The 25,199-nt window shown below is 47.5% G+C and overlaps 1 protein-coding gene and 2 long non-coding RNA genes across 3 annotated transcripts in view; 2 read left to right on the top strand and 1 right to left on the bottom strand.

Moving 5' to 3' along the window:
* Positions 1 to 1,628, top strand: part of rp1l1a (rp1 like 1a) — a 33,991-nt gene extending 32,363 nt beyond the window's left edge. The window contains exon 7 of the mRNA XM_060049318.1: positions 79 to 1,628. Coding sequence (XP_059905301.1) covers positions 79 to 540 — 462 coding nt within the window. The 3' untranslated portion in view covers positions 541 to 1,628. The remainder of the gene's footprint in view (positions 1 to 78) is intronic.
* Positions 1,629 to 5,581: 3,953 nt separating this feature from the next.
* On the top strand, positions 5,582 to 7,808 carry LOC132456307 (uncharacterized). The gene is made up of 2 exons (XR_009525417.1): positions 5,582 to 6,057; positions 6,159 to 7,808. It is a non-coding gene; the product is annotated as an uncharacterized LOC132456307 (long non-coding RNA).
* LOC132456306 (uncharacterized) lies at positions 6,132 to 7,925 on the bottom strand. Its single transcript, XR_009525416.1, has 2 exons — positions 6,472 to 7,925; positions 6,132 to 6,301 (listed from the first exon to the last, which is right to left on the bottom strand). It is a non-coding gene; the product is annotated as an uncharacterized LOC132456306 (long non-coding RNA).
* Between the last annotated feature and the right edge of the window lie 17,274 nt (positions 7,926 to 25,199).

Raw genomic sequence — 25,199 nt, 5'->3', positions numbered from 1 at the left:
CAGCTCTAGACTGCCTAGTGGACCACTGTCAATGGGAGGTTAAAGCGTTAACTTTTATTTTGAAACTTCTCTCCCAAGTCGGCGCGAGCAGTGACTCCGACGGTGTGCGTGATGATGGGAGAGGAGGCGGATGGCGAGGACTTGGGCGGTAAGACGAGGCAGCCAGAGAGCAACGATGCGTCGGAAGCGGGCGGAGCAAACGACATTAGTGATGCAGAGAAGGAGGAGGAGAAGGAGGCGGGGGCAATCCAGCGCCTCCCCCAGCAAGTCACCCGCAGCTCGGTGGAGTCCCAGCCGGGCTCCATGGAGGACCTTGTCTCCCCTCCTCCCGCCTCCTCCACCCACACCGGCCCCAAGCCGGTCGCAGCCCCAAAGCCGATTGTGGCCCCCAAGCCGGTCGTGGCCCCCAAGCCACGGCCCCCCGACGGAGTGTCCGGGGGTGTGGGGGTCAGCGGCCGCGGCCAAAGGAGAAGCCGCTCCCCGGCACGGGTCAAGCGAAGCAAGCCGAGGGAGGGCGACGTGGAGCTGGACGACCTCTAGACCCGGACCCCCTCAAATCCCCTCAGACCCCCAGCCCCACCACCACCCCCTCCCAGAACCGCCCCCCCTCCCCTGCCGAGGAAAATTCTGACCTGTAGGAGATGTTTAGGGCCAACAAACTGATCAGCCCTGACTCCCCCGAACCCCTCTCCTGAAGAAATACTTCAACAAACACTGAAAGCACTTAATCCCCGCAGAAGGAGCCCGTCCAGAGACTGGGTGTGGGCTCACAGATGATACACTCTTGAGACGTTGGCTCAGTGATTCTTGGGGATTACTGCAGCGACCACGGTTGTTCAGAAGGGTGAAGCTGAAACACTTGAAATCCTAATTTATTCACACGATAGATTCATTGTCATATTCATATAGCAAATGGCAAAGGCCTACTATACTTTTATTTGTATATTTTAGAAGAAAATCGTATTCTAACACCAATATTTTCAAGATGTGAGTCTACTTCTTACAGCCTACTGGTGCTTTGGACAATGACAGAAGAAAAGATTGGGTGTTTATTATTAAATATGTACATTACTCGGTCTACCTTGTGCGTCAAACTGTTTAACAGAATCGTGTTTTTTGTTTGTTCTGGCCAGTCCGTCTACAGGGTGTGAATGTATCTACAGGGTGTGAATGTATCACTTTGCCATAAACAGACTTTCCTCAAGGGAACCAAAGGTGCTAGCATTTACCGCTGAGGAAAAGTTGGAGGAAAGTCTTTGTAACTGAGCATCACTTGGGTATTTGCTGTATTTTGTGTGCAGTTTGTCCTGATAACGTTAATAACGCTCTTGGAACTGAAACATACTTTGAAACCAGATCATTACAACTGCCACAAACTTTGCACATTCCCCAGAGAAACAAATTCCCTTAATGTGCTCTATTACAGATTTCTATAGCCTACAGATAACGATTCAATGAGTTGTACTTTGGTATCAAACACAGTTACTTAAAATAGCACCGTCTTCACATAGTTGCCCAAATTAGTTTGCGTGTGTGACTGGACTGTTTATCCTGTGTGCAGCGCGGGTGGGAACCGTTTTCTGTGAGGGCAAGAGCCTCGACGTCTCCGGGGTTAGGAGAGCGTGTGAGACCATTCTTTCCAACATATATGATCAAATCAGTCCCTTGCCAACACTTTGGGCATCTGTGTCATTATCTTTCCTGATCAAGAACTATTGTAGTCCAAATACTTTAAAGGAAAATGGTGAGACGCATTAAGGATTAAGGTATCTAAAGGAGGAAGGATTAACCGTGCATCCATCACCTCAATGAACTCCCTCTTACCCAACTAATCTGTTGGGACACACGCACGCACACACAGACACACGCACACACACACACACACACACACACACATATATATATATATATATATATATATATATATATATATATATATATATATAGTCTGTGTAAGTGAGATACACTCACTTACACAGTGGTCGTTGACATTTAGACAATGTGTGTCATGCTAAATATGTTCCCAGCTTTCAACATCTGGGAGTGTGGTGGAGGAGGGGGGGGGGGGGGGGGGGGTGTGCCTATGCCTACGCTGCTATTGGTCCAGTTGGCTTTCAATCAATTAGTTTAATTTATCTATGATTATTAATCACTTATTATTCTTGTAAACTCAGAGAGGATTATAAATAATTTCTACTGATATTGAGTGTAATCGGATATTAATACAAATAAAATATTTTAAAGTTAGAAGGTGTTGTTTGGGTGAATGTTGTTTTGATAAAAAAAATACTTCTGGAAGCATCTTTTGAATACGACGCCCACTTTGACAGGATAGAAAATCGTTCTATCTCAATATTCTCAAATTGGAACATGGTAGATCTTTTGGATTATTAAAGCTGGACTCCACCCATTGTGCTGTACTGATGGAGTCTTCGGCTCTCAGATTTAGCTGTGAATCCTCCTTTCCCCACAGTTGGATTTATCCATACTGAAATATAAATCTTTAAACATTACAAATTCTGTAAACATTCAATGAAATCCAGGGTTCTTGGTGGTTGGCTCACCATCTTTATTGCTCTCTGAATACTTCAAGGTCCTTTCTCATATTGTCTGACTCTCAGGCAAGTCCAGACATTGTTGTGGTTTTACAGCCTCGAGCAGTGCTGGGCTGTGAGAGAGAGAGAGAGAGAGAGAGAGAGAGAGAGAGAGAGAGAGAGAGAGAGAGAGAGAGAGAGAGAGAGAGAGAGAGAGAGAGAGAGAGAGAGAGAGAGAGAGAGAGAGAGAGAGAGAGAGAGAGAGAGAGAGAGAGAGAGAGAGAGAGAGAGAGAGAGAGAGAGAGAGAGAGAGAGAGAGAGAGAGAGGTCTAAGCAGCTCAGTTGCTCTTAAAATACACCCATACACGTCACTGTAATACAGCACCTGAGGGGGAGTGATTGTGCTCTTCTGTCTAACATCACACTGAAATCTGGCTATAAGCCGGTTATCTTTGAACTGCTCTATCTTTGAACTACTCAATTGTATAATTAAGCAATAGATCACGCCAGGCTGTGGTATGTGCTCATTATACCACTGTTAAGGGGCGTTGTCCGGCCCCGACGCGCAGCGGAGGGCCGGCGACCCCCTTCACAGTGGTATAATGAGCACATGCCACTGACTGAAGTGATCTATTGCTTTTATACAACGGTTACTGTTATGGCGAAACGAAAGTCATAGACACACTACATTTAAAAATAAACCAAGAAAGTCAAATAGCCGTTTTATTAAAGACTACCAAAAAGTAGTCCCTCCTGGCTGCCTTCAAAATGCACGACGGTCGCTATGCAACACACTTTAGCGTCCCTCCGAGAGATCGGTTGTAACGGTTTCCACTTCAAGGCGCGGAGTGATACTTTCACAAAATGATCGGGCGTCATAGCAGTTATGTATACGCTCATTATACAACAGTTAGGAACCAATCAGATCGCTGGATTTAGGCCCCCCGTTGTATAAATACACATAATGGCCCTCATTTATCAAACGAACGTAGAAATGAGTGCAAATCTGAACGCATGATTCCAGGGGCGGCGCCAAACGGTTGCTTGCCGTTGCTATAGCAACTCCAAGCAATTACTCAGAAACCCCAGAGCAACCCCTGATTTTTTGTCAAACTCAAACAACATATTTGAAATAATGCGATTTTCCGTAACATGGTATTAAATAAGTTCAACTAAACCTACTAGTTGGTGTTTAAATACAGGATTGATCGTCATCCAGTCTACTCCCGTGAGATCTCCTAACAGTTCTTTTTTCATTTTGTGTTGTGAATCACACGATGTGTCTTGATATATTAATTTGTTGTAATACGGTGCCTCCTTTTAGTTAAAATAATATAATTAGCATAGGCTTATATATTTATACATGACACATTTTGGATGTGGGCAATGTCTGAAGAAACGGAAGAAAATATTGTAGCCTACACAGTTCTGAATTAGCAATACAATGTTAGCACATGCTTGCTAGCAATGTTGGTGTGTTAAACCGTATGGATTAAAGTGGAATATTGCAAGACGTCCTGTGATCAAGACATCGATTTAAGGTAGGCCGTTTGGTTATTAAGTTTGCCCGTCGCAGCATATTGACTTGGGGCCCATGTGATTTTGTTTTGAAGTAGAACTAGATTCTAGGTTTGGCTCATGCCAAAGGATGGGTTTATCGTAGCCTGGTATGAACCGCCCTTAATAGAAGTATTATGAAGTATAATAGTATCAACAATAATAGCAACTATTGTATTAATGTTCCACATAGGCCTACATTTGAGACGTATCGCGCAACTAATGTGAATGCTTTGGAATGTACCGTGGCGACGGTGGGTCTGAGATGTGCAATTCACCACTATTGACAGGACAGCTAACCTTATAGTTGGGGGACTGCTGACGGGCTGTTGATTGAGAGAACTATGTTGTTTGTTATATGTCGTGTGGCCGCAGTGCCACCTGGACTAGCAGTGAATGTGTACATGCCGCTGGGCTATTTTCATGTTGGCCTTCTTAAAGATCTTCCTCTATATTGTTCTATGTCTTTACGTCTTTATGTCTGTGCGTGTGTGAGGGAGAGGGAGAAAGATAGCACACGTTGAACTGTCAAATGATACGATCACACTCAATCACAGTGGTGCGATTAGTCTGTGTTGTTACTGTACTGTAAACTTGCCTCGTACGGGACCGCAACCACCCCAACCCGTTCCGAAAATGTCTTCCCAGCCGTGCCTCTGCCAAATTCTGTTTTATTTATTTATTTATTTTTTTTTGACCAGCAACTAATGAAGATTAACTGAGATTTAAAACACTTAGACTAATTCAAGAGAGAGAGTGCAAAAGAAATCGAGGGGTCCGGAGCAAGAATTGACAAAAGACTTTATCGTGCAGAAAAACAACATCGACAACAGCCTGAGTAAGTTTGCAAAGTCACTGGCTGGACTTCGGTCCCAGCCCTCCTTTATACACATACAGGAACTTCGAAATCCAATGGAGGTTCCCTTTGTCCCTAATGAGGTTTTCCGCCTTGTCTCTTCATCTCAGCATGTTATCAACCGTGCCCCGGTCTGAGGTACGCAGGGATTAGGCTTGTCAGTCAAAATGACCCACGCCTGAAAGGTGGAGGTCAACATGACTTGACCCTGCAGTTCCCAGGGCATTTCTGCGTACCTACCATCTGGTGTGAAACCTGACTCAGGCGTCATGTGTTTTCCACTATTTAAAATATTAAGCCTATTAATAATCATGGTTTACTATAGAATATACTCACTAATTTCTACCACACAACCTCTTGAATTCATACAGCAACTGTTAAGCAACTGCAACAAATTATTTCTGGCGCCGCCACTGCATGATTCATCTTACGATAGATTCACCAAACTTTCGTATCACACCAATCCCAGCGTACGAAGGATCTTGGTGTTGATATATACGGCGGCTGAGATCGATCAATTAACGTAACACGCCCATATAAAAGCACGTCTTCAGAAGTCTCGCCCCTAAATTTTACGACATGGAGAAACGTCCTACGGCAAAAAAAAAGAGGAATTGGAGACCGAAATGGAGACGCTCGTGTCTTTGGTGGATGCGAACCGTCTGGTTTTGTTTGGTAGCCTAAAAGCTTGCATTAAAGGCAAGCAAAATAATGCCATATGGAAGGAAATAACTGTTGCAGTGAATAGTGTTTCCAATGTTCATCGGGCTACGGAAGAGGTTTGTTAATTAATTTAATTAAATAATAAATTAAATGTAACATTTCTGTTATCCAGCTTAAAACATTTCACATATATGCTATTGTTTGCATTGCGTTAAAGTTATTTTATTCCGAATAAGGTGAAGAAAAAATGGTCCGACATGAAGCTCAACACCAAAAAACGTGTTGCGGCTGTGAAGCGGGCCAAGCAAGAAACGGGAGGAGGCCGGGTGGACCCTAGCCTTGAACTGACGGCATTTGAGGAGCGAGTGGCTGGTCTCATCGGGTCTCCCTCCATTTCGGGCATAAGTGGCGGAGGAGACACCGATGCACTCCAGACCAGTCATGGAGGTAAAAAGGCCTTTGCAATTATTAAAAAAATATATATCTACAGCTTCCGTGTTACAAAGTAATGGCACAAATAATCTCATGATTGCTTTTTATTTTTAAAGATGAAATGCAAGCAGGTTCATCCAAAATGGGAACAGAGCCAAGCCCAGTTGAAGAAACGGAAGGGCCGCCGCCGCCGAAGGAGCCGGAACGCGTGTCTGGCCGAATTGCTGGTTTGCACTCATCGGTCTTGACTGCAGAGGTCCTGGACAAACAAACAGAGATATGCAGGTCAATGGTGGACATCAATAACTCTCTGTTAGCGATTAATGAAACATTGAAACTAATCAATGAGAATTTGAAGAATAAATACATGTGTTTGCTGTACTTTGATCTCCGTCTTGTTTTTAACCAAAAGATAAACTTATTGCTTACCCTTTAAATATTAGAAGAGCCGAATTAAATCCTCCCTTCGTCGTAGAGCTCGAGCATGTGGCGCCTGTGGCCAGGGATCTCTGGGCATCGGGTCATCTGGCTGCAGGTCGGCAAATGGCACCCCATATTATGCAGAACCCCACATGCTAAAATAATATTGCAGGTCTTTTCTGGGCTGTAGAGCAACGTTCCCCCCGCTGACCCGATGGACATCCACCTGCCCTTGAGTAGGCCTATACATCGCTCCACTGTTGCCCTTGTGCGCGTGTGAGCGCTGTTGAAGTTGCGCTCCTGATCCGTGTTCGGATGAGCCAGAGGAGTTATCAGGTACTCGTTCAGGGCATAGCCTTTGTCACCTAGATGAATCACATCAAACTTTTAGTGCGATGTCTTAAACGTTTTTCGAGAAAAAAAAGTGCGACTGCAGCGTAACTCACCGAGGAGATGGCTCTGACCATGTAGTGCGCCCTGATGTAGACGATGCCCAACGTTGCTATTTTGGAAAATAAAAGAATCGTGCGTGCCCCCAGGCCATCGGGCTACCATGTTCAGGATTGACATTCTGGCATCGCAAATAATATGAACATTAACTGAATGGTAGCTTTTGCGGTTGATGTACGCGTAATCATTAATAGATGGTGGCTTCATACGCACATGGGTACAATCAACCGCACCAATCACATTTGGAAACCTAGCAATAGCATAAAAATCCTGTTTGATTCCAGTTTGCTGATCGTTATTATATGGGAATTTAATATAACGTTCGGAGAGGGACATTATAGCTGCCAAAACTGCTGGCATGGTTCGGCTAATACTTGGCTGGGAAATACCAGACCTGTCCCCGATCTCCCGTTGAAAGGTCCCGGTGGCCAAAAACCCCAAGGTAGAGCACACCTGCACTGGCACAGGTATTGCGTTTGATCGCCTCGTTTCTCGCCTTAACTGTGGCTCCAAAGCATTGCATAGCTCCATCAGGAGATGCCTTGGGAGACGAAAACGACTCAAGAGCCATTCATCGCTCTCCCTAAAAAAATCGGCGCGGTCTCGAAAAACTCTCTCTCGTCTTAGACGTGCGTTGAGGTCCTCTAACAGAGCCAGATCTGCCATCGCTGAGACTCGACCACCTACTTGGCAAAGCTCCTGTTTATATAGACAGCTGAATAAACATTTCACCTGTCACATTCTAATTATTTTCATAGCAATACTGTTTTTAATTAGGCCTGACTTGATTGTAATTGTTTGAACGGCTGGGCTAATTCCAATTTATTTAGTAATTAATACAGATGTGCAACATGGGCTACTTGTGCTGCACTATTCATCAGTGAAATACCCGTATGTTGCGCCAAAAAAACTTGCGTACACGAGCTCAGACCTGATGTGAGATTTCATCGCAGCCTGCGCTCTCGTTCAAATTGATAAATGCCAAGCTCAACGTTGAAATGAGCGTACGTCCATTTTACACAAGTTTTCTGTCGTACGCTCGTTTGATAAATGAGGGCCAATGTATGAATAGAATAACCTACACATGAAGGATCATATTTAAACTAATATCCAGATCTCAGCTGCCATATCATGCCCACAGGCCTCCAGATAATAAGATTATGTTTGTTATTTTTATTATCATTATTAAATAATATTGAGATTATTGTAATTATTATTATTATAACTAGAGTTTCCGCACGCACATTGCGCACTGTGGCAACCCCTTTCGTCGGCGAGCGGGGATTCGGGAATTAATGAATGAAGCAGGGTTGCGGTGCAACGGGTTTTATTTTAAGTCCAAGCACAAAAAGGGAAATCATACACAAACTAAGGTTCTTCCGAAATCGGGAATAAGGGTGTGGGACCTCCTGGTCCAGCCCTTCCTCGGGGTCGGCGGGGAAACAGCACCCGACGCCTCCGGCTCACTCCTGGGGGGGGGGGAAACGTTCTGTTTAGTAACGTCGGGTCAACAACAGGTCTCTTCCCGGTCAGCCCTCTCTCCCGTCTGCCCCGTCCCCAGCCCTTAAAGCTCCTCTCTCGACCCCGTCCCCCAGGTGCCCCCGATGTTCTTGATTGCCTGGGCCCGCTTGATGCTCCCTCTAGTGCAGCTGGGTGGAGGGGGATGTATCTTCCTTCCACCACCCGTCCACGGGGAGGGTGCTGAAGCGGCTGGCCCCTGGCCAATGGCGTGGGGTTGCCTCACACCCCCATCCTCAGCAGCAAGCCGGGGGTTCCACCTGTTAGCCCTAGGCAGGCGTCCCTTCGGGACAGTGCGTCTGCGTTGCCGTGAGCCCGTCCGGGTCAATGGACCACCTGGAAGCGGTAGTCTTGCAGGGCCAGGAACCAGCGCGTCACCCTGGCGTTGGTGTCCTTGGCCGTCGCCATCCATTTTAGGGGGGCGTGGTCGATGACCAGGCTAAAGTTCCGACCGAGGAGGTAGTAACAGAGCTTTTCTAGGGTCCACTTGATTGCCAGCGCCTCCTTTTCCACCGTTGAGTATGCCCTTTCGCTGGCCAGGAGCTTCCGGCTGATGAAGGTCACCGGATGCTCCTCTCCTGACTGGACCTGAGACAGAACGGCTCCCAGCCCCACCTCAGACGCGTCCGTGTGTACCAAGAAGGGGAGGCTTAAGTCCGGGGTGATGAGCACGGGCTCGGTGCAGAGAGCCTGGCGTAGGTGGGAGAAGGCTTCCTCAACCTCCTCCGTCCACTTCACTTGGTCGGGTAGAGTCCTCCGGGTTAGCTCGTGGAGGGGGCTGGCCAGTGTTGCGAACGCGGGGATGAACCTCTGATAGTACCCGACTAGTCCCAGGAAGGACTTCACCTGTTTCTTGGTGGTTGGCCGGGGCCAGGTCCGGATGGCTTGCACTTTTTCGTCCTGGGGTCTCACACAGCCCCTCCTGACTTGATAGCCCAGATAGGAGGCCTCCTCCAGGCACAGGCGACACTTCTTGGGGTTGGCCGTGAGGCCGGCGGTTCGAAGCGCCCCCAGGACGGCTCGGAGGTGGTGGAGATGGATGGTCCAGGTGCTGCTGTGTATTACAATGTCATCTATATAATACGCAATGGCGTATTCTCTGTGGGCCCGTAGGATCCGGTCTATCATCCTTTGAAAGGTTGCGGGTGCCCCATGCACCTCGAACGGGAGGACGGTGTATTGGTATAGCCCGTCTGGTGTGGCGAACGCCGTCTTCTCCCGGGACCGCTTGGTGAGGGGGACCTGCCAGTATCCCTTCGTGAGGTCTAGGGTGGATATGAACAGGGCCGGGCCCAGTCGCTCTATCAACTCGTCTACCCGTGGCATAGGGTAGGCGTCGAAGGCAGACACTTTGTTCAGTTTGCGAAACTCATTGCAAAACCGGTAGGTCCCGTCTGGTTTGGGTACCAGAACCACCGGGCTGGACCAGGCGCTATGGGACTCCTCTATGACCCCCATCTGCAGCATGCGGGCGATCTCTGTCCTGATGACGGCGCGCCGTGCTTCCGGGATGCGGTAGGGTCGGAGGCGGACTCTGACTCCTGGTTCTGTCCGGATGTCGTGGCTGACGGTTGTGGTCCTGCCGGGTCACTCTGAGAAGACATCCAGATGTTGGAGCACCATGTCCCACATGTCCTGTGTCTGGCTCGGGCTCAGCAGCTCCCCCACTGGGACCTCTGGAGGGGGTAGTCGAGCAGCCAGCGTCAGGAGAGTTGGATCCCGCGGAGTGGTCAGTGGTTGCCACCGCTTCAGCAGGTTGATGTGGTATAGCTGGGTGGTCTTGCGTCTCCCCGGATGCCGTACCTGGTAATTGACCTCGCCCACCTGGTCGATGATTTCATAGGGTCCCTGCCATTTGGCCAGGAACTTGCACTCGGAGGGCGGGATGAGGACGAGGACCTGGTCGCCCGGGTCGAAGGTGCGCAGCTGGGCCCCCCGGTTGTACACCCGAGCTTGGGCTTGCTGGGCTCGTCCGAGGTGCTCCCGGACCACGGGCCACACCTGCGCCATCCGGCCTCGCACCTGCTCCACGTGCTCGATGATGGTGCGGTGGGGGGAGGGTTGGCTCTCCCAGGCGTCCCGGGCGATGTCGAGGAGCCCTCTCGGTCGTCTCCCGTAGAGTAGCTCGAACGGGGAGAAGCCGGTGGAGGCCTGGGGTACCTCCCTGATGGCGAACAGGACGTGAGGGAGTAGCTGGTCCCAGTTCTTTCCATCAACCTCCATTACCTTTTTCAGCATGCGTTTTAAGGTCTGATTAAACCTCTCTACCAGTCCGTCGGTCTGGGGGTGGTAGACGGAGGTCCGGAGGTGGCGGATCTGTAACAGACAAAGCAGGAGCCTTGATCTGTCAGGATCTCCCTAACTATTCCCACCCTGCTAAATAACGTCATTAACTCTCTTGCCACTGCCTTGGCTGTGGCGGCGCGGAGAGGTACGGCCTCTGGGTAGCGGGTTGCGTAGTCTACCATGACCAGTATGTAGCGGTGACCTCGGCTAGTTCTGGGGAGGGGGCCTACGATGTCTAATGCTAGTCTGTCTATCGTGCCCGGTGTCCCCGGGGGAAGGGATTCCGTGGACGAGGCGTGAGGCCGGCGTCCTACCTCTCTCGCGGGTCTCTGCAGAGAGAGGGGATGGAGTCGGTCGGGGATGGCGGGGGTTGGCCTGCCATATAGACGGGGCGGCTTCGTAGCTGGCGCGGCCTCGTCCTTGGATGTCGGGGTCTTGGTGGGCGAAGCTCCGCCCCCAACAGTCGTCCAAAGATGGGACAGTCGCGTCCCATCGGGGGGGCATGGGTAGGTTGGGCACTACCCCGGCCTGGACCGTGAAGGTCCCCTTCGGGGTTTGTACCATGATGTGGTTGGTGGGGTATGTTTCCGTCTGTCCGTGGATGCAGCCCACCTCAATGTCATGCCCGGGCGTTCCGCAGGCTAAGTCGGGCCGGATCAAGGTGACCACGCTCCCTGAGTCGAGGAGGGTGTGGGTGTCGCGCCGCCCCACCCGTACCGGCAGGCTCGGCGAGACGGTCCTCTCGTGTGACCAGCAGGTGGTGTGGAGGCAGGCTCCTCCCCTCTGGTCGGACGGACTGGCCGTGGGCAGAGATACGTCCTCTGCGCCGGGACAGTGGCGTGCCAGGTGGCCCTTCTGGCCGCAGGTGTAGCACCTCCACTCCTCTCTTGGAGTCGGTGGGGCGGGGCCTCTGCGGGCCACGGTGTTTTGAGCCGGGTAGGCGGGGCCTCGAACGACCGGTGTCCGGGAACGCGGGGTCTCCGTCATCCGTCCGCGTCGCTCGGCCCGCGGCTCCCCCCCTCCGGGTCAGCCCTCTCTCCCGTCTGCCCCGTCATTTGGGTTCACCTTTTACGTAATGAAGCCAGCATAATAATTTTCTCCTTAAGTTGTGAAGCAAGCATAATCATTTTCTACCTATACGCCATTTTCACAAATTTTTGCCACATTTGTAGGAGATTCAACCCTGAGGTTGATTCACATTTGATGCCCTATATGCGGACATCGATGTTGTTTAGACATCAATGAAATCAACGGGAGGTGGGCTAGCAAGGGGCGGGATATGACGTTGGGTCTAATGCTGCGTTTTATTATCCATCCGTCTCGGAGTTCCGAGGACGTTGCCTGGCGACACGCACAAACACGCCCCTTTTCCTCGGACGGCGAACTCGCCATATAGGTTGAACTCATTGGTGACCGAGCAAAATTCAGAGACAGAATTCAAGATGGCCCCGCCCAGTGTGACTTGAAGTATGAACTGTTTTCATTGTGCTTGGACCACTTTGGTGGTTTAAATGGCAATTTCAATCACTCGTATTACTGCAATACCTTACTGCGTCCGTATCTCTGCCTATGGCCTATAGCCTACTTATTTTGGAGCGCCTGGTCCTCTGCCAATGCTACCGCGACAACAGCTTTCCGGGTGGCGTCCATGTTTTCCTCCAACGGCCAAGCGAAATAATAAAACGCTTGAAGTGTGGGCGTGGCGTCAGATCCGAGATCCGAGTCGGTTCGCAGAGAATACTCGAACGCAGCATAAGTTCGTAAGAGGCGGGATAAGTGTGGCCGCTGTCACTGTAGTTTGTTTTGATTTGACCATAGAGAAAATGGAGGCAGAAGGGGCAGAACACAACGCGATCATCTTAAATGTTGCTAAAATCATGCATCATATATTCCGTTGCAGGAGAATATCAGGACTTATATATGTGTCTGAAAGCAACTAGTGCGTGAGCATTTGATTACATTATAAAATTAATCAATTTATGGGTTACAGGGGTAATTGTACAATGGAAAGTGTTGTATACTGTTACGGTTAGCGGGTGGCAGGCAGGCAGGTAGGACCCAATAGCAGACAGTTCAATAAAAGGATAATTTATTAACTCAAAAGGCAAGGAACACGGGTGACGCGGGTAACACAGGGAACACAGGTAACACACAACTCACCACAAACTAAAATTATCCGACAAGGCACAAATGAAAGACAAGGGCTTAAATACCAAACACACACAGGGCACGCAACGAGTAACAGCTGAAACACATTAGGGGAGGGAGCAGTAATCACACAGGAGGGAAACTTGACCGGACATGGGGAGAAACAAGACAGAGATACTTAAGTAAAACAGGAAACACACCATAACAAGACAAGGAAACCGACAGACCATGACAGTACCCCCCCCCTTAAGGGTCGACTACCAGGCGACCCACGACATGCAAAAAAAAAAGAAAGTCAAACCCAAATAGGGTGGGTGGAGGGCAGTGATGCCAGTAACGCGTTACTTAGTAACGCGTTACTGGCCTCGAACCACTTTTTTCAGTAACGAGTAATCTAACGCGTTACTATTTCCAAACCAGTTTAGTTTAGTTTAGTTTATTAAAGATCCCCATTAGTCTACACACCATAGTGGAGACTATTCTTCCTGGGGTCCAGGAAAAATACATTACAATACAGATTAAAAAAAGTACAGTACAGCATGATCATTGTTGGTGACCAAAACACAGACTTAGTAACCAACATTTACATTACATGTAAATAATGCAAAAACAGAGAATTAAAAACAAATTATTTTTGTCAGTCCAAAAATACCTTAAATAATAACCTAATCTACTCTAATTTCCTTTCTGATTATTGCTGCCTTAAGTTCCCTTTTGTATTCACCTTTATTCCTGGTTAGAGTCAAATATGAGGGGAGCAGATTCCAGTATGCAATGGCTCTGTACATTACTGTTTTTTTGAGTGCATTGGTTTTGGGTAGAGGACAAGTAAAGTGACCACTTAGTGCCTGTCTGGTATTATATCCATGTCTCTCATCTACAGGCGATAGCTGTAAAGACAAACTGACGGGTTTCTGTGAGGAGTACACATTATTTAGAAACAGAATAAGGCTGCATGCCAGTCTTTCATCCACCCTCATCCATGACAGCCTGGTGTGCATATCATCCACACTACTCCTCACAGAGCAACGAAGTGCTAGTCTTGCCGCTCTGTTCTGAGCAAGCTGCAGTTTGCTAATTTCTTGTTTTGATGCACTAGACCAGATAACAGGACAGTAGTCTAAATTTGACAGAACTAGAGATTGTATGACTAGTCTAATTGATGTATTCGTAAGCAGATGAGCACTCCTTCTTATGGCATAGATACCATTTATCATTCTCACCACTGTCTTTTTAATTTTTATTTGAGTGGACCATGACAGTGATTCGTCAATTGTGACACCCAACAGTTTGACTTCTTTAACCTGTTCTACCGTAGCACCCTTTAAAGAGAGGCTTAATTTCTGATCTGTTCTGAGAGCATATTTAGAACCTAATGCCATACATTTAGTTTTTAAGACATTCAACTTCAGCTTATTTTCTGTGATCCATTCAGAAACCAGCTTTAACTCTTGTTGAAGCACCTCATTAACATGTTCAATGCTGTCTGACGATACATACATAGTTGTGTCATCTGCATAAATCCCCATTCTTGCATTTTCCAATACATATGGCATGTCATTTACAAAAATAGAATAGAGAAGGGGGCCAAGGCAGCTTCCCTGAGGAACTCCACACTGGAGTGTCTCAATATTTGACAGAGAGCCATTGAACTTAACACATTGTTGCCTATTCACTAAATAGCCCTTCAATAACTCAATAGCAGAATCTTTGAATCCATACGCCGATAGTTTCATGAGTAGTAGCTCATGATCTATGATGTCAAAGGCTGCGCTGAAATCCAAGAGCACCACCCCAACAACTGACTTCATGTCAATCTGTTTGAACCACTCGTCAGTAAGACATGTCAGTGCAGTGCTTGTAGAGTAGCTTGCTTTGTATGCATGCTGTAGATCTGAGTTAATGTTGTTTTCTGCAAGATACTGCTGGATCTGCTTAAATATAATTCCCTCCAAAAGTTTACTCAAAACAGGTAGGATGCTGATAGGCCTACTGTTTGGACCTGTAAATGGCTCCCTACTGTTTTTTGACAGAGGAGTAACCTTTGCAATTTTCCACAAATCAGGATAAGCGCATTCCTTAAAACATAAATTGAAAATATGGCCTACAGGCTTCGCAATTGATTTGGCTGATAGCTGAAGCAGCCTGCCGTCAATATTATCAACCCCACAAGGTTCGTCACACTTAATTGTTTGAAGTATCTTAACCAAATAATCAACACTGATTGGCTTGAAATCAAACTCACAATCCTTACCACACATAATATGATTTTGTATTATAGCTCTGGACAGCCCACCACTAACAGGCAGCATTTGATTTCGTAGTGTGTTTACTTTACTGAGGAAGTAATTATTGAAATAATTTGCTATGTCAGAAGGTTTGGTAATAAATTCTCCATTCAGCTCAATAAATGAAGGAGTTTTTTTAAGTACTCTCAAGTTTTTTACTGTCCCCATGGCACTCCTCAAATATAGAATGATAGTAATATTTTTTCTTTTGTCTATTTAGTTTAGTTATTATATTTCTTTTTGAGCGGTACTCTTGCCAATCTGCTGCATTACCTGACATGATGGCAGATCTTTTCAGTAGGTCCCTTTCTCTCATCAATTTTCTCAATTCCTCATCCAGCCAAGGCGCTTTAAGTGAACGGACAGTGAATTTCTTAATTGGAGCATGTTTATCACACACTGCAGAAAATAAATTCATAAAGAAGTCAAGTGCAGCATTTACATGCCTCTTCTCAAGCACAGTATCCCACTCAATATTTTCTACATCAGCAATAAAATCCTTTTCTAGAAAGGTTTTATATGTTCTTCTATGAATCACTGTAGGCCCTGCTTTAGGAACCTTTGTTTTCACAGTTAAAGCAACAATATTGTGGTCACTGAAGCCCACAGGCACCGACACAGCTTTAGAACATTTTTCAGAACAGTTTGTAAAAAAGTGATCAATGCAGGTTGACGTGACCCTTCCGTCCCTATTGACATTAATTCTTGTGGGTACACCTATGACTTGAGATAAGTTGCATAATGTGGCTGCATTGCTCAACTTCTTTTTCAATGTACAATTACTGGACAACCAGTCTATATTCATATCACCAAGCATGTAAATATCATTGCCATTATCAGTTACATTCTCCAGCATCATGCATATGTTATCCAGATATTCAGCATTAGAGCATGGTGGCCTATAACAACAGCATGTCAATATAGGTTTCAGATGTGGGATATGAACTTGGAGCCATAAGGCTTCTACTCCAGCCATACCTATAGTACAGCGGATAACCATGAAAATTGAACCACTTTTTGAAAGAAACATGAAACTTCTACCATAGTTAGGTTATACCATGAGGTTCATTTTCAGATTTGGAGGGAAGTCAGATTTGACCTCTGAGGCCCGGTAGAGGTCAAATCCAAAATGGCCGCCAATAATATTCAAAAGTGCCTCACGTTGGAACCAAACACAGTAGAAAAACACTTAAGGTGTCATTTCCCACTAACTTTTGGGTGCCCATTCTGTATCTGATACATTTGAAACCACCAGAATTCAAGAAAATGCATTTAAATCAATATGGAGGTCAAATCCTGCAGACATAGGGAGGTGAACGGTGCAAAATGGTTGTTTATTTCCAAAATAACAACAGTAATTGTGATGCCAATAATGATGATGCCAATAATAATGCCAATAATAGTATTTATTTATTATTATAATTAACTGATTTATTATTTAACTTTTAAATATTTTTTTTTTATCTTAACAGTCTCCAGAACAAAAACAGAGATCTGTACATTTAAGTGCAGCTTTGAGACAGGAGCACCGTCCAGTGCACCCTTTCTGGCAGTTACAGCGGATCAGCTCATGGCAAGACTTTGCTGCTTCAGGGAGAGTGGTCCAGAGTGGCTGCCAACCAGTGGTTTCCTTTGTCCAGCCCCAGTCAGATGGATCTGGCATCTCTAGATCCAGGACCAGTGACTGGTTCCAGATGTTCGTCTGAAAGCAAGTACGCTTGATATGCTGTTTGAGGGCAGCCTGGGTTGGAGGGATGTTTTCTAAACTCCTGGACTTCTGGGAGAAAAGCTGTTTCCTGGCATCATTCACTTCCATGCTCTCGCTGGTTCGGTCATACATGAGCACCACAAATCGTTCCAGCAGTAACATGGACTCTACACTGACCTCACTTGGCATGCATAGGAGTTCCTGGAAAGCATCACTGACCTCTGGGAAAGACTTCCATGTCTCCCAGGCAGTCTTCTTTCCACGGCCAGCAAATGCAGACACAGTGTCACATCCAGTGAAAGCATGAAAGACAGGGAGAGTCAGGCACTTGATAGGAGTCATTGTGGCAACCATTTCGTGAATAGCGATAAACCGGAAACTTGACCCAACACCAAAGGAAATCCATAGTTCATCAGGAGCTATTTTGCTAAAAGAAGCCACTGCCAACACCACCACATCCGTATCAACGGTACGTATGGTCACCTTCTTACAACCTTTCTGCACAGCATCTGCCACATGCAGAAGTAGCCGAGTGTCAGCCTCTTCTTGCGAACATGGGGCAAGGCGGGCCACACATAAGTCAGCAGGAGAGCAGAGGACTCCAGTTCCATCTGTTGCATACAGTTCCTTGCCCTGTGCTACAGGCAGATTAATGGATTCCCGGGCCAGGAAGGAAAACAACTCTGTTTTGTTTTCATCACACCGAAGGAAGTCTTTCCAGTTCTTGGGCATCACAGGAAGGGGAGCAACCCTTTTCCTCATGCCGTTTCCCCTCTTTTGTCTTGTTGAGGCTTTCAGGCTGGCAGATAGGTATACATCCCAGACAAGGTCAACACGGTCGCCTACCTCTAGTTGAGCAGAGATGTATGGTACAAACACTGTTTCTCCATACTCTTGAAAAGTTCTTGATGTGTTTGGATTCAGCATTTGAACCACAACTGCACCATCTAGAATTACTGCATCAGTCTCAGGAACACTCTTGTTTTCGGGCAGATTTGACTCCAGGCAGTGAAGCAGATCTGCTTTAACCCCGAACCGAAGTTTTCCTCCACTTGACAGAGCTGGAGGTGCTGCCTGGTTTTCATGGGAAAAGAAGTGGTTGATGTCTCCATCTCGTGTTTGACATGAAATGTACAGTCTTGAAAAAAGGCCACAGTCACTCTTCAGTGCGGCAAGTTGTGCCTTCTCTTTTGTTTTGCTCTTGACAGGTGGTCTGCTGAACAGTGGCAACTTGTTATTTGGAAGAGGATGTGTGATAGGTGTTGTACACCTTTCCAGCCTTTGGGTCACAAACTCGGTGTACTGCTCCTCACCAAGGGTAATAATCCTTCTTACAGCATCAGCAACTTGGCTATCAACGATGTCTCTTGTGTCAATGACTAAAAGATCTTGGCTGTGTTCTAGAAATGGATTCCCCATCTCTTCCAGCACTGTGACAAGTGCCTTAACCTCCTTTAGGAATGCTGTTTGCACTCCAGGTTGCTGTTCATGGTGTCTTGAGTCACTGAGTCCATGTTTTTGGTTTTGGTTTGTTGCCTGTTCTTCAAACTCTTTAGTGATCCTGGCGATTTGTGATCTAGGGTGAACATCCAGGGCATGATCTGTGTCAGGGATTCAACGTACAGCTGGAAGTTGCCTTCACGAATGGACCTGATGTACCGCAGAACGAGAAGCTGCAATGCCAGTAGTCAAAGTGAACACTGGCCTTTGCTTGCTGAATGCACCACTCCTCAAAAGATAGACTGATAGGTGGCATGACATCTTTATCATCAGATATGCACTCTTCATTGTACGCTTGTTGCAGGAGTGTATAGAGACTTGCAGCCGTGACCTGGTGTGTATGGCGGGTCTTGGTGACATGTTTGGCATGTATGAAGGAATTGGCTGTTCCAGAACTTGCAATGTCAGCCTGGACCAGGGCATTGGTCCAGCCACTGCCTTCTAGCCAGTCTCCCAGCAACTTCAACATGGCCATTTCAATATGTAGACCACCAAACATGATCACAAAGTGATCTTCTCCAGTGTGTGTGGCCAGGACCACTGTAGTGTCTGGCCAGGACCACTGTATTTGTTTAGCGAGAGCATACAGTGGTTGGTCAGCAGCAAGGACAGGAATCTGACCAGGGTTCACATTTTGAACTGCTCTTTTAATGATTTCCATAGAGTGCCGAATCATTGCTACTGAATGTGCATTGTCAAGAAAGAGAGGCAATAATGCGTTGATTGCTGCAGGAGGGATGATGGCTTGGTGAACATCAGCGTGGTAGGCAGACCATGATATCATGCCATCAATGGTAGATGTTTCAACAGCTGTCTTGACTTTTCTGAGCCATGCATACTCATCCTCTGTGGCGGCTGTAGAAACCAGGAGGGTGGAAGGTCTCACAGGACCTTGTACAGGTGGCACACTGAATTCCTTTGTCCGGAGGGTAGCTGGTGGCACGACTGTGTAGGCTGTTGGCAGAGGTGTCACTGACTTGGTGGAAGAGCCATTTTGACTAATCACTAGCACACCGCGATCAGTTCCGCTTTGTGTGTGTGACAGATGCTGCATAAGTGAGATGCCGGTGCCGTGGAAGGAATCTTTGGCTGTTGCAGAACTTGGATTCTGGTCTATGTTGTCCACAGCTCCTGTTGTAAACAGTCCATGGCGCAACTTTGTTGGGCACACAACATCCTCCATCACAATTACTGTTGTTATTTTGGAAATAAACAACCATTTTGCACCGTTCACCTCCCTATGTCTGCATGATTTGACCTCCATATTGATTTAAATGCATTTTCTTGAATTCTGGTGGTTTCAAATGTATCAGATACAGAATGGGCACCCAAAAGTTAGTGGGAAATGACACCTTAAGTGTTTTTCTACTGTGTTTGGTTCCAACGTGAGGCACTTTTGAATATTAATGGCGGCCATTTTGGATTTGACCTCTACCGGGCCTCAGAGGTCAATTCTGACTTCCCTCCAAATCTGAAAATGAACCTAATGGTATAACCTAACTATGGTAGAAGTTTCATGTTTCTTTCAAAAAGTGCACAATTCCCCTTGATTTGAGGGCTTAACCGCTGTACTACTAGATCTTTCCTTATTTTAGCTGGAATATGATTTTGAATGTAGAAAGCAGTACCTCCCCCATACCTGTCTCCGTCCAATCTAAATATATTGTAACCTTGAATTGAAAAAGCTGCATCCTCTATGGCTTCTTCCAAATGAGTCTCTGACACAGCCATAATATGAATATCATTTTCGTGTAGAATAGTAAATAGCTCTTGGACCTTGTTCTTTAAACTACAGACATTTAAATGAGCAAACCTCAAACCTTTTTTCGGTAGTTTGATAGACATTAGAGAATTGAAATACAAGTTAAAAGACAGAAGGTCCTCATCTCTGAGTCCTACATACCACTCTTCAGGATCGGGTGCTGGGGTGCTGGGGCGACACAGCCCCTCGCTCCCTAGGTGGGTGGGTCACAAGGCGATCATATCTTAAGCAGGCAATGTCCCCTCTATCCCATGCCTCCTTAAGTTTAGGCAGAAGATCTCTTCGTCTCTGCCGTACAGCCTCGGAAAAGTCCTCATTGATGTAAATCCCAGGGGCGGTCTTCTTCAGTTCCTTTCTGCTCCTCAAGATTAGCTCTCTGTCCTTACAGTTTAAGAATCTTACTACAATGGGACGCTTCCCGTCAGTTCTGTGATCTGGCTTCCCACTGCGGTGAGCCCTTTCAATCTGCATGGCTCCAACATCCAGCTTTAGTTTTTCAGATATTAGGTTGCGGACTTTACCTTCAGTATCAGCCCAGCTCTCCCGTGGTGATTCCTCAATCCCTTCAAAAATTAAATTGTTTCTTCTTGACTGATTTTCGAGATAGTCAGCCTTGTTTTCCAACATGGTGAGACTGTCACAAATGGTGCGCATACCATTTTCAACGGTGTTGTGTTCACCAGAGACTTTGGATACATTAGCTTTAATCTCATCAACTTCTCGCTGGGTGAAATGAATGCTGTCCTTGATCTCCTGTACATTCCTGTTCATAGAGTCAAGACGCTCGTTGGTTGAGTCCAGAATCACCCGGACAAACTTATTAAAGGTGTCAGTTTGTCTGTCCAGTATCTCCATGAAGTGGGCTTTCTGCTGTGTCAGCATTTGGTTGATTAGCTTTCTGACAGAGACCATGGTGACCAGCTCAGTCTCCTCTTCAGCCGGAGAGGAGGCCTCTCCCTCATAATCACTGGCTTGTTCATCACTCTTGTTGTTCTTGCCCTGCTTCTTTCTTGTTCCTCCAGCCATCTTAGAGGGCTAACCCTCTATTAGCCGCAGTGTCTGCGCTAGGCTAAACAACAGCTTCACCTAGAGATGTATGTGGTGGCGGCGGTGTTCCTGGTGTGGCTAATGCCGCTAGCTACCAAAACCAAAAGGTGCGTTGCTATTACTCCTGAAATGACCATGAAAGCGAGGAATGACAGGATTTACTGCTCACAAATTACAATTGACAGCTGTATGGGGAATCATCCTTTAAAATGCTCATTCCCTCCCAGAAAATGATAAATTGTGGACCCTCTGTATTTTAGTCTCAGCAGTGTTCTGATTAAAGTTACTCATCAAAGACACTGTGCGTTAAAATTTTTTTACCGGATCGCCGATTGGCGTTGAGAGCGATGGAGTGTTGTGTTTGTGTGTCTGTTTGTCTGTCTGTCTGCCTGTTTGTGTGAGAGTGCGTGTGCGTTATTTCCGACGCCCCGCCCTCATGGGTAAAACCCTACGTTTGTTGATGGCCATACAAATGACCATGTGTTTTTCCATGCATATGATTTGTTTACAATTATGTTAATTGTGATGTGCCTTTCCCCGGACGTGATTGGTTGCTGCATCGGAAAGCCGAGGATCCAGGAAGACAAATGACGGGCGACCTCTGTCAGGGTGTGTGTGTTTCCCTGTTGTTTCCCTCCTGTGTTGATTACTGTTCCCTCCCTAATGTGTCTCAGCTGTTCCTCGTTGTGTTTGTTATTTAAGCCCTCGTCTTTCCTTTGTTCCTTGTGCTGTCATTGTGGTTTGTTGTGGTTGTCCGTGGTTGTTTGTGGTTGTTAGTCCTGTCGTCTCCCGAGTTCCCTGTCGTCTCCCGAGTTCCGAGTTGTCTCCCGAGTTCCGAGTTGTCTCCCGAGTTCCCTGATTCCTGTGCCTTAGCCTTTAGGCCGGAATAAAGTGCAGTTTCCTGAAACCGTCTGCGTTTGGGTCCTACCTGCCTGCCTGCACCCTCAACGCCTTAACAGAATGACAGCACCAACATTGGACCCAGTGGAAGATCAAGCTAGCCGTGAGTGGGAGGATTTACCCCCTCCGGCCTCTGCTTCCACCGGAGGGGGTCCGCCCTCCAGACCGTCCAGGGGAGGCACGCCCTCCGTTCCTGCCTGTGGGGGCCCTCCTCCACACCTTCCCGAGGGGGGTTCCCCTTCAAGGCCTTCCACCAGAGGGGACCCGCCCTCTACCTGGCCTGCCTCCTGAGGGGACCCGCCCTCTACCTGGCCTTCCTGAGGGGACCCGCCCTCTACCTCGCCTTCCTCTTGAGGGGACCCGCCCTCTACCTCGCCTTCGCCGGCCTCCTGAAGGGTTCCGCCTTCACCGCTGCTGGCCTTCTGAGGGGGTTCTGTGCCACTGCAGGTCTCCTGAGGGACTGAGCCCTCATCGTCCTTGCCGCCGGCCTCCTGAAGGGTTCCGCCTTCACTCTGCCTCTGCTTGCCCCCCAGGCCGTCCGCCTGAGGCTCCCTGCCATGCCCTGGGGCAGTTTTCTGGCCGCCCGCCTGACGTCCCTCGGCTCTGCCGCAGTCCATTTTTTTTTTGATTCCCCCTTTTTTTTGCGCCCCTCCACCCACCCGTTTTGGGTTTGACTTTCTTTGTTTTTTTGCTTGTCGTGGGTCGCCTGGGAGTCGACCCTTAAGGGGGGGGTACTGTCAGGGTGTGTGTGTTTCCCTCCTGTGTTGATTACTGTTCCCTCCCCTAATGTGTCTCAGCTGTTCCTCGTTGTGTTTGTTATTTAAGCCCTCGTCTTTCCTTTGTTCCTTGTGCTGTCATTGTGGTTTGTTGTGGTTGTCCGTGGTTGTTTGTGGTTGTTAGTCCTGTCGTCTCCCGAGTTCCCTGTCGTCTCCCGAGTTCCGAGTTGTCTCCCGAGTTCCCTGATTCCTGTGCTTTAGCCTTTAGGCCGGAATAAAGTGCAGTTTCCTGAAACCGTCTGCGTTTGGGTCCTACCTGCCTGCCTGCACCCTCAACGCCTTAACAACCTCAACATTCGCGGCAGCTTGTCTCGGATTTGAAGCTTGCCATTTAGGTCTTCAAATGCTTAAAAAGTTAGTTTTGGCAAAACCGGTTGTCATTTTTTATTTTGAGGCGGCAGGGGGTGTTTTCGTACCTAAATGTAACTAATAAAGTAACTTGTAATCTAACTTAGTTACTTTTAAAATCAAGTAATCAGTAAAGTAACTAAGTTACTATTTTAAGGAGTAACTAGCAATCAGTAATTGGATTACTTTTTCAAGGTAACTGTGGCAACACTGGTGGGGGGGTGCCAGGAGGAAAGAACCCAAAATATTTCTGGAGGCCTGCAATGGCGGAGACCCACAGGTGGCGAGGTAGAGGGCGGGTCCCCTCTGGAGGAAGGTGTGGTAGAGGGCGGACCCCTTCTGGAAGGTCTGGAAGGTTTGGAGGTTTTGGAGGCGGAACCCGGAAGGGAAGGTAGAGGGCGGGCCCCTTCTGGAAGTTTTAGAAGGCGGGACCCCTCTGGAAGGCAAGGTAGAGGGCGAGCCCCTTCTGAAAGGTTTAGAAGGCGGGACCCCTCTAGAAGGCAAGGTAGAGGGCGGGCCCCTTCTGGAAGGTTTAGAAGGCGGGACCCCTCTGGAAGGCAAGGTAAAGGGCGGGCCCCTTCTGGAAGGTTTAGAAGGCGGGACCCCTCTGGAAGGCAAGGTAGAGGGCGGACTCCTTCTGGAAGGTCTGGAAGATCTGGAAGAGGAGCACCCTCGGGAAGGAGTACAGTTCAGGAACCGGACAGGGCTCGGGGACCGGAGTCAGCTCAGGGGCTGGAGAGAAATGTTGAACCGGATGGCACTCCAAACTCACCGCCCTCACTCTGATAGTCCGTAAGGCACCCTCCAACCCGGGCCTTGAAGCGAGAGCGCTGCACGTACGCCCCAACACAGCCTCCAACAAAAGAGCGTCCGCTGGGTCCAATGATGGTCGGATCATTCTGTTACGGTTAGCGGGTGGCAGGCAGGCAGGTAGGACCCAATAGCAGACAGTTCAATAAAAGGATAATTTATTAACGCAAAAGGCAAGGAACACGGGTGATGCGGGTAACACAGGGAACACAGGTAACACACAGGACACAACTCACCACAAACTTAAATGATCCGACAAGGAACGAAGGAAAGACAAGGGCTTAAATACCAAACACACACAGGGCACGCAACGAGTAACAGCTGAAAACACATTAGGGGAGGGAGCAGTAATCACACAGGAGGAAAACTTGACCGGACATGGGGAGAAACAAGACAGAGATACCAAAGTAAAACAGGAAACACACCAAAACAAGACAAGGAAACCGACAGACCATGATATTACCAGGCTATCGAATAACACACAAACACACGCACACGCGGTGGCGGAGTGGTAATCGGGAGAATTGGGAGAATTCCCGGTGGGCCGTTAACGTTATTGCGTTTATAAAAGTTCCTTGCAGCGCCGTCCGGTAGCCTGAGCTGTGGGCCCGCACCCTTTCAATCACTCAACACAGCCGCAACACTAACAAACTGTCAACGTCGCAACCAAGTCAATTTTGTCTAGAGGGGAATAACTGAGCGGCCCCTCCCGAAGTGGTACAGCCCAGGTGGACCTTGAACTGCGATTGGTCAGAAAGACGCAACAGCTAATGACAACATTGAACTCTCTGCAGGCTCGAACAGAGTGACACAGAAACACACACACACTTTTAAGGAGTTTTTCAGCCGCTCCGTATCCGTGCATGCCCCAACAAGTTTGTGCGGCGTACTTGTTGTTTTGTTTCCAGTGTTGCTAGATCGGGTATGGTGTTGTAGTTCTTTCTAACGCGACTAGTTATAATATTTATTTACATGAGCAGATTGTAAATTCATGTTTTGTATGTTTTTACAGTTTTACAAGTTTGGAAGTAAACAAGGAACCTTATCAAAGGCCTAAACCGTTCCACGTTTCCTGGGCTTTTATTTCAAGGGACCAACTTCATGTTAGCTATCTGCTAAGCTAACCAAATCGAGAGCAAGAGCGGAATAGTAAAAGGACTCAACTTTCAGTCTTCAACCAAAGTAAGATATAAACA

This window comes from Gadus macrocephalus, chromosome 4 (assembly GCF_031168955.1).
Source record: "Gadus macrocephalus chromosome 4, ASM3116895v1".
Lineage (NCBI taxonomy): Eukaryota > Metazoa > Chordata > Actinopteri > Gadiformes > Gadidae > Gadus > Gadus macrocephalus.
This window is presented reverse-complemented; position numbering and strand designations above follow the sequence as displayed.